Consider the following 10,591-nt stretch of genomic DNA (forward strand, 5'->3'; position numbering starts at 1 on the left):
GTAGGGGGTTGAGTACCAAATCCCTTTCACCCAAGACACCGAGGACCACCCCCACAGAACGGGATAGTCGGAAGCCTGCCTTAAAAGCAACAGGGCCAACACCTTCCCCGCCTCAGGAGCGGCAACCTCAGGAGCCACGGGTCAACCCTGGATGTGGGGCGGCCCCAAGGACTAACTTCGCCTCGTTGCAGAGGGAGGTTACTTCAAGCCCCTCAGAAGATGCTCTGGAGAACACTACTATGGCGCAAGCCCTCAGCCAACCTTACTCCACCAGCTATTTCCTTCCAGGAAGAGTGGAGGGAGGGGGGGTCAATCCAGTTTTTCCTGGACACGGGGTGTACCCCGAACCTGCTAAATAAACAGGTTTTTGACCGACTATCTGGAACCGTACAAGACCAGCTTGAGAAAAGCGACAGCCACGGCCTAGTGGCTGATGGGACACGGCTCTCCTTCTATAAAATAATGCGGTTGACAATTCGTCTGAAGGACGTGATAGCGAAAGAGGTTTTTTGTAGTCAGTCGTCTAAGCGAGGATGTCAGACTGGGAATGCCAATCTTCGTGGCCCATCAGAGTTCTCCTGAGTTTGAACACCAGTAGTCCGAGTAGATTGCAGGCAGCTAGTCTGCACGGACCGGCATAGGAAACTGCTACAGAGCACAGTGCAGGTAATCAGGGAGGTGGTGGTTCCAGCCCGGACAGAGATGGCAATACATTGTCAGATCACCATGCAGAATTACTGCACCATGGGGCTGATTGAAGGATTTTCCGACGAACCCTCAGTGGCAAGTAGCCTAAATCAGCCGAGACTTAAGAGACAGGTCATCATCCACTGTATTAACACGACGGAGCAGCCATTGACCTTCTGGTCTGGAGCCACCATTGGCACATACACGGGGGTGGATACCACACAGGTCGAGGAGATCGACTCCTTACTGTACGAAGCCCGTCCGACTTCAGCCAATGAAGTGCCAGTTCACCTTGAGGAGTTGTTTCAGTCGGCCCGACCGCACTGTGAAGGGGCGAGTCAGACGGCAAGGTTGGCCTCCCTGCTGAGTCGGTATGCCACCGTGTTCAGTACGGGTGACGACGATGTGGGAAGGACCTCTGAGGTGGAACGCTCTATCCCACTCAAGGAGGGCGCTCATCCAATCCGGCAACCCCCCACCCCGGCTCGGGCCGGGAAAGGCGGCAGAGGCCGAAAGGCAGGTCCAGAACCTACTCAAGAAGGGGTCATCGAACCAGCTGGAGGAGCCTGGAGCTTGCCCATGGTGCTGGTCCAAAAGAAAGACGGAAAATGGCGGTTCTACATCGATTATCGGTAGCTAAATGCCGTCACTGAGCAGGATGCCTACCCCCTACCCAGGATAGACGACAGCATAGACACGCTGTCTGGGAGTCGTTACTTCAGCATGTTGGACCTGGTGAGCGGGTATTGGCAAGTGCCCCTGGGTGCGGAAGCACAGAAGAAGTCAGCCTTCTCAACACGATCCGGATTGTGGAAGTGGGAGGTGTTACCCTTCGGATTGACATCTGCCCTAGCCACCTTCCAAAAGCTCATGGAGCGTGTCTTATATGGCCTCCAATGGAAAACGCTGTTGCTATACCTCAATGACATCATAGTCATTGCACTGGATTTCAACACACACTTGCACTGGCTGGAGGAGGTCTTCCAGAGACTCCACAAGGCCGGACTAAAATTAAAACCATCCAAATGTGAACGGTTGCAACTCCAGGTCCGTTACCTGGGTCACATAGTGAGCCAAGACGGAGTCTCTATGGACCCCGACAAGGTAAAGGCAGTCACGAAGTGGCCGAACCCGTGTGGAGTGAGGGAACTCCAAGGGTTCCTCGGGACAGTTGGCTACTACCGGCAATATATCCCAGAATTCGCCACTATAGCGCATCCCTTGCACTGGCTGACTGCGAAGGGAGAGTCTTGGAGATGGGCGGAAAAGGAGCAGATGGCCTTTAACAAACTGAAGGACAGTATCAGCACCGCCCCGATCTTGGGTTACCCAGACCCTCGGAGACAGTACATCTTGGACACTGATGCCAGTAGATGTGGAGTAGGGACTGTGCTGTCCCAAGTACAAGAGGGCTGCGAAAGGGTCATTGCCTATTACAGCAAAACTCTCACCTCCTCGGAGCGCAATTATTGCATCACTCGACGAGAATTGCTTGCGGTGGTCAAAGCGGTGGAGCACTTTCGACCCTATCTGTATGGACAAAAGTTCCTTCTACGGACAGATCACGCTTTACTTTGGTGGTTGTGTAGAAGGAGGGAACATTCGAACCAGGTGGCCAGGTAGCTCGAGATCTTGGCAGAGTTCCGCTACATTCTGAAACACCGGTCAGGAACTCGCCACGAAAACGCAGATGGGCTGAGTAGGCTAACCTGCGAGGACTGCCGGCAATGAGCAAACATTGAACAAAAAAATGGAGGCCCTTCACGGAAGGAGTTGGCACTGGAGCATGGGCCGTTAGCCGTGTGGGTACCGACCAGTTGCCTGAATGGGACTCTCGCCCTCGACAGAGCGGGATTTACCCTAGGCAGCGTCGCATACCCTGAGGTGCCGACTGGCAGCTCATACGGACTCCCACCCTAACAGTGGCAGTATTAAACCTGAGTGCCGGAGGTACCTCGAGGGGCTACTAGCCCTGCCAGAGAAGCCAGGACAGAAGGGCAAGCTGGCAAGGCTACAGGCTACCGGACAGGGACCGGTGGCCATTATGTATCGGGCAATCGCCACAGGAGAGGAGGTATTGACGGAACACCTACAAGTCGGAAGCAGAAAGCTGGCTATACTGTATCACATGCAGGGCTCTTTGCGAATACGACAGGACGGCGTGCTGGAGGCACGCGTGGCTCTGCAGGGCCACGCTAGATGGTGCGCCATTTGCCTGCCAGCCTTGCGGAAAACCATGGTATGGCAAACACACGCCCTGACCCACACTGGGGTGGAAAGGACGACAAGCCGCCTCCAGCTGATTTGGTACTGGCCCAGAGAGAGTTGCGAGGTGGGAGCATGGAGGGACAAAGACGGCCGGAGGAAAAAGGAGGCTCTACGCCGGAAGACCCTGGCAGAAGGTGGCCGTGGATCTGGTCGGGCTTTTTCCGGCAACTCCAATCTAAGAGGAAATAAGTGGGTGCTGGTCCTCACCGACCACTTCACTCGATGGCAGGACGCGCTGGCGCTGTCTGAGGCCATGGCATGGGTGGTCGCGAACGCGCTGAATGAGCGGCTGTTCTGCTACCTAGGGCTTTCAGAGCATATCCACACGGACCAGGGGGCGCAGTTCGAGAGCCAACTGATGGCCGAACTGTGCCAACTCTGGAACGTGGAGAAGACACATACCACTCCTTACCACCCACAGGCCAATGGAATCGTGTAAGGGAATAACCGGGGACTCGGAGATTCCTTGAGGGCATTACTCCTAGCCCGAGGACAGGACAAATGGGATCTGTTGCTTGCCCAGCTGATGAGGGCATACCGAGGCACCCCACTCCGCAACCGGAGAAACAGCCAACATGCTGATGTTGAGAAGGGAGCTGAGGTTGCCAGACCAGCTGGAGAGCCACACCCCACCGATTGAGTTTTTTTTTGCCTACGAGCACACCCTCAAGGTGCAGCAAATGCTACAAACGGTGCACGAGGCACTACAGCAGAGTCAGGTAGAGGTGAGACAGGAGGACCGGGAGGAGCCACCGCTGTATGCCCCAGGCGACTGGGTATGGCTCACAAACAAACGCTGGAGAAAACCCCGTTACAGGCAAAGTTCGCGGGACCATACCAAGTCCTGAAGGCCTGGGGCAACCAAACATATCTGGTGGAGCAACAGGGCCAGTCCTCCATTCAGAGCAAGGCAAGGCTGAAGACCTACCATGCGGAGGAGGCCATACCAAGGAAGGGCCCTAACATGAAGGGGGCTCGGCCCAGCAGGCCAGATAGAATGCCGGAGGAGGTAAAGAATGACCCAGTGCCAATCATGACACCCGCCAACTGGGGAAAAATTGTTGATGGAGGCCGCAAAAAAGCAAAGGCAAGAGACAATTCCCAAAGAAAACCCAGCCGGACCGGAGGAAGGGGAACACCAAAGACGGAGTCGGTAAAAGTCAATCCGGTCCCACTGGAAGAAATTCCGGAAGAACCGGAATCAAACCCGGAGGAGGCCAGAAAAACCTCAACTCCAGAAATCCCATCAAGTCCAGTCCGGCATAATCCGAGGTCTGCCTAGACCACTAGAAAGCCAGACCGGTACGGAGATTGGGTATGCTACTCCATGGCATTGTCAAAAAATGGTCCGGAGGTCGAACAGGAAAGCAGTAAAACGGTCTTCACGGACGCGACCAAAGCTTTCCTTTTAAAACACTCATTTTCTCTGGACGATGTTAGAGCGCTCAAGAAGATGGACAGCGAAAGTAACATCTCGCTTGAAAGACGCTGAGGAAGCACTGGGTGCACCGAGCCGGTATGTGTGGCAGCACCCAAGGGAGATCAGGAGTGGGAGGAGGTGACTGCTGAGGCCAGCACGAGCTGCCCCGAAGAAGCTGTTTCCAAAGCGGATGACGAGGACCTAGACAGAACCCTGACAGAAGAGGAGGAGGTCTGCCGGGTGGCTACCATAAGCTCTCCCAAGGTCTAGATTAGAGACCATGGTCACCAATGGAGGGGAGATTGTTTTAGAATGTGATCCACTGAAAGCTGATCCTAGGGCTGAGCTAAGCGGAGCCAGGCTGTGCTCAGTCAGGCAGAACAACGAGGTGAGAGTTAAGCCAGTCAGAGACAAGCCGAGCTGAGTAGAGCCGAGTAAAGCCAAGCCAAGCCAAAGCCGAGCCGGGTCAATCCCAGCCAAGCAGAACAAGAGTCGAGATTACCCGCTATATAAGCCTGAACATTTGTGCTAGAAAGCAGAGCTGTTCTGGGCTTGTTCAAAGCATGTGCTTGATTATTCTTGTACTCTTATGAACAAAGCAGAAATGCATGTGTAAACTTATGCATCGAGTCTTATACTGGTGGAGTAAGTGATGGTGGCACAAAACCTTTACAATAATATAAATTAATGTGCCCCCTTGGAGTCTAACATTTTTTTACTCAATCAACCCGCTGGTACAGCAATACCGTTGAAATCTTCTAAGCCAGTAACACCAAGCTTCCTGAGCACAAGAAAAATCCAGTTTATCAGGTGTTTTGAAATCAGACCAGAATTAACATGATGATTACTTAAATTTTGATTTAATACTAAAACAACGACTAAATTTATCAAAGGTTTGTTTGCCTTTAATCGATGATCCTGCCAATGACACCATGTCAAGCTTTGAGTAGCAGATGCCACTCAAAGCTTTTTCATGTAAGGTATATATGACTTTATTGGCAATAATTTCATTTCAAACAGAAATGTTTTTCAAATTATGCCAAACAACAATAATATTTTCAAAGTAAATGGTAGTGATTGAATGAAATTTGTTCCTATCACGTGTTTGAAATGAGTTGAACACCTGTAATTGTCATGAAAAAAATGAAAACGCAAACCAAGAAACATCTTGAAACGTTTAATTGAAGTAAAATGAACATTCAGCATAGGTAAAGTAAGAGAATGTAAAGATTTGGAAAGATCACGCATTGGAATAAGATATGCTGGAACATGATATAGATTTGCAAATAGTCAATGTGTTTTTTTTGCAACAAAAATAAATCCTTTGTGACATATTTTGGAGCTAGATTATAAGACATGTGTACACCATAATAATATGGCAAAATATAAACTGATAATAAAATGCTATCACAGATTTTGAGTTTATGTATGGCCTTCAAAACTGAAGCAGTCAATGACTCAGTGACCTTATTACAAATAGTGTTGACATGATTACTCCAAGAGGGTCGATATGTCAAAACAAATCCTAACAATTTTGTCTCGGTTTAAAAGTGATAGATTGACTGTTGAACAGGTTAAACTTAGGAGTAAAGCTCTTTCATTAGTATTATAAAGAAGCAACCGCCATTTTTGTTAATTGATTATCATGTGGTTTCAAGTACACCAGTTGCTGATAATTTGTATGATGAGATTGCAGTTTGCCTCAAAAAGTTGCACATCTTTGTGATGACTCACAAAGACACTATTATCTGCTTAGCCAAAGCCTCTTAGAATAGGTCTGAGAAAAGTCTTTTGATATATTGAAAATAATACTGGAGTAATAAGAGACCCTTGTAAAACACCAACATCTATTTCTTGTTTCAAGGATTCTTTGTCCTTCATGACAACCTTTTGATGCCTTGTGAGAAAATAGGCTTGAAGTGTTTGCAGGGATTTACTTCTAAAACCAGCAAATTTCAGTTTATGAAATAATATTTTGTGATTGACACAGTCAAAAGTTTTGCTAAAACCCAAAAACATTAAGCAAATCTTTTCATCCCTTGTTTTAAGATTTAAACAGTCTGAGATAAATTTATGAGCAGCATCAGTGCTTGAATGACTTTTTCTGAAACCACACTGATAAGGATGTACAATATCATCTTTGTACAAATGAGAGCAGATGTGGATATTTAAGGGCTTTTCAAAAACTTTAGAACAAATAAGGAGTACTGAGATAGGGCGGAAATTCGATGGGTTGCTATTATCTTTGAACTTATCCCTTAAACAATGGAGTAACTCGTGCATGTTTCCATGCTGAAGAATAATAGCCATCAATCAATGTTCTGTTAAACATATCAGTGATAATAGGTACAATGAATAGAAGAATGGTTTTTAGCATTTTTACGGAAATATTGTCTAAGCTTGGTGCTTTTGAATTTGGTATGTTATTTGGATGTATTTTACAATACCATGAGAAGTAAATTATGGAAACTCATTTAATGTGGTCCTCAAATCAGTGTTTTGACAAGACAAATAAGGGTTAGATGAATGTAAAACTGTACTTGAAAGTTTACTTGCAATAGCCACTAAATGTGAGTTAAGTTCTGAAGCTGTCAAACAAGTGTCACAGCTTTGAGGTTTTTTATCTTTCACATTCAAGTTTGCCAAAGCTTACGCGTATCACCAAGATTTGACTGTTTAACAAGTTTGTCAATACATTTTGTTTTTTTGTCGTTTAATGAGATTTTAGTGACAAAATCGCGCTGCTTTTTGTAAGCAGTCCAATCTTTGCAGTTTTTCAGTGTTCCTCTCAACTTTATATTTTGCTGCACCTCTTTGTCAAGCCAGATAGGTAAAGATTGACTTGAATTTTTTAGTTTTACGAAGTGCTAACTCATTGACAGCTAAAAAAAACTTTGGATTAAACAGATTAATCATGCCGTTAGTGTTCTTTTTAATCAGAATATCCTTTTATCTGATAGAGGAAAACTCATTTGAGATACTGTCATGTACATAGCTGGTGTAATACCTACAAGTGAGGTTTTGAAGAAATGAGTTTTGTGACAAAAAATTTTTTTACAATACATGTAAATACCAAATTATGATCACTCATAGACAATTTAAGTTCTGCGGGAAACTTGACGTGATGAGAAAACTTTGTGTACACAAGATCAATTAATGTCAAAGACTTTGCAGTTACTCCTGTAAGTTCACCCATCAGCTTTTTTAAAGACAATGGATTACATATTTTGCTTTTCTAATTGCACTCCTCTATTGTGTCCAACAAGTTGACATTGAAATCACACAGTACCAAAATTTCCTCAGTGTTGCTGTAACACTCTTTCACGAAATCTGAGAATTTTGTTATCCAATCTACTGTAGAATTTGGAGGTCTGCAAACAAAAGACACTATGTAAGGTCTCAAAATAACTGACATGACTTTAATGAAAAGACTATCAGCATCAACTTCATTAATTGCAAATTCAAAACGCTTGAGGTTAATGCAGTGGTGAATATAGCATAACAACCCACGACCTGGGTTATAGTTCCTATCATGACATGTCTTAACATATTGTAACTGGAAATTTTAAAGTAATCATCATCATGTCTAGCTCCAATAAATGTCTCATCAAAACAAATAACTTTAAATTTATACTTGAAAATCAAATACTTGACTTCATCCATTCTGGAAAATAAACCTCTAACATTCAAATGGGCAATGAAAAATCCTTTATAGAAAGATCCATCATTTAAGAGGTTCAGCATGACATAAACAATGAGCGGATGGTATACTTATTTCTTGTGAGATGGCATTTTAATAGAATAGGCATGAGGAAAACTTAACCTTCAAGAGCCTCAATCTTTTACCATCTTTGAACAATCTTTTTATTAAGGCATCAGAGTCAGTATTTTTGATATCTTGATTAATATTATTGTCATCTACATCAAGTGGGACACCTTAACAATAACTACATGCTCTTTAAGGGAATCCGGATCAATGGACAGTCTGCAGGATGATCCATCAAACAAATCAGATTTGCAGCAATCTGTAACTCCTTTAGTAATGTCCCGTGATCGGAACTGAACCATAATCCTAAAATTGTCTGGCTTGAAGTAGTAACGAGTTACGAGTTTAATGATGGTTGGCTGATACAGTTACCAACTATATTTTTGTACCGTGTCTTGATTCAATGGTTTATGTAGAGAATAGTTGGGTCAAATTGAAACCACAATGTTGTTGTTTCTATCAAAATAAAAGCAGTTTTCTGTTGTTTAGGTTGAGCTGGTTGCTTGACAGCTGTTGCTGGAATATGTTGATCAACATCCATTAGGTTAAGATTTGAGGTTGAAGGAATATTTTGTTTGTTGCATGATTTAATTTTTGGTTTTGAACACACTGTTGCATTAGTTGATTGTTTCCGTTGATTGTTTCCAATATGTTAGTGCAACATAATAATAATAATAAACAGCCGCACAAAGCGTACTGGAAACCCAATTTTACAATATTAAATTAACGTGTCAAGTAACACTTTTACGACACGCAGCAAAACTACAACTTATGATTGCTGTAAACTGAACTCAGCTTACAATGGATCGGTGATTGTAACTCCTAGTCTATTGCACATAAAAAGTCATTTTAACTGCAAACTATAGCAAACATATTGATGAGTGCAATGAGATTTTATGCAACCTTGTTTAATACAGTTATAAAATAAAAATATGCCTTCAAATTTAAACTTGAAAAAAAACTTTAAATCTCCAACAAGTTGCAACACAGGATATATGATCATCGTAAGTTAATTGTAAGCAATAGATATCAACTGGGAAAAGATACTTCTCAGCTTCTAAATGCATACTTATTTAGTTATTATAATATATATAACATATATACATGTATATGTAAAAGACTCGATCGAGTTCTTCTACTTACTCCACAAGGAAACAAACCGCTCGAGTGCAAGGCAATCTATATATATATATATTTCTCAAAGTCTGTCTGTTGGAAATCCGTCGGTTGGAAATCTGGCTATAGCTATTATTAGAACAGCTGAGCTGGACAACAATACAGACTCAAAGTCATGGCTTACCGTCATTGAAAGCCTAACCTTATTAACTAGCTTAGTGGAGTTTTCCATTGGCAATATGCCAGGCTACTAGCTTGAAAGGTACAGTTGTTTGACAAAGTTTTAAAACCTTTACAGTTGTTTTTATTTTTCTCTTAATTTATTTCAACTACACAACACACTTCTCTCATGATATGTACTTTGAAAGTTATAATGGCAAATGTTGTTATATGTTAAATACGAATCATTTTTCTGTCCAAAGACTCTTCTATTACACGGGCAACGCTGGGTGGCACAGCTAGTAAATATATATTTCACAAGTATATAATGCTACAGTCAAGAGTACGCATACAATCAACTGCATAGAATGAGACTTCTGGGTGCTCTCATTTTCGTTGCTTCTGCGGCTCTTTTTATATCTTTTGCTACTTGCTTGGCTCCGCTCCTCCGTAGCATGATGGACTCAACAGCCGACCTTCTGTCGACCGAATGTAACATCGGGGCTGTGTAATCTGCCGAGTTAAACTCGGCTCGATCTTGGCGCAGATCGGCTCTTACCTGGCATCCGGCGTAAGCCTTAGCGACTGCTCACAACACTCTCCCCACTCAGTGGAGACCCTGGGGCTGTCGACTCAGCATCAGGAGAAGAGATCATTTTTGTCATACGTCGTACTTCAAGCGCCGGATTAATAATTTGTTTTTACAGTAGCTATTTTATTCGAAAAAATGGATTTGAGATACCGGAAAATTGACATATGAGCCCAGTTTCGAAAGACATTAAGATAGTATGTCGAGGTATAAACATTTTGGTTTTCACTTCAAAACTGGAATGCATTGCCAAACTACCAAACTTCAAACATTGTATGTTAAATATTAATTTGCAAGTAGAGCCAACTATTTGTCAGAATTTTACGCTACGTGTTGGAAAGTTAGTATGCTGAGGTACTAGTGAGTTGATTCTACTAAATAATAGATAATGTGGTGAAGGCTGACAGATGGTTGAAATTATTCAAATGCAATACTGTCAATATGAACATACTTGTTGCACAGTAGACAGTGTAATGATGTTTTAAGGCCAGAGATTTTCAAACTTTCCTATAACTAGCACACATGGTATAATGCAATGAATGCACTAAATAGGAACTTCAAGCAAAAATATGCTGGAAGCTTCAGT

The 10,591-nt window shown here is 43.8% G+C and overlaps 1 protein-coding gene across 1 annotated transcript; it reads left to right on the forward strand.

Moving 5' to 3' along the window:
• The first annotated feature begins 702 nt into the window (after positions 1-702).
• Positions 703-1,323, forward strand: LOC137407279 (uncharacterized). The gene has a single exon (XM_068093884.1). The coding sequence runs from the start codon at positions 703-705 to the stop codon at positions 1,321-1,323; it is 621 nt and encodes a 206-aa protein (XP_067949985.1).
• Positions 1,324-10,591: the final 9,268 nt, after the last annotated feature.

This window comes from Watersipora subatra, chromosome 10 (genome assembly GCF_963576615.1).
Source record: "Watersipora subatra chromosome 10, tzWatSuba1.1, whole genome shotgun sequence".
Lineage (NCBI taxonomy): Eukaryota > Metazoa > Bryozoa > Gymnolaemata > Cheilostomatida > Watersiporidae > Watersipora > Watersipora subatra.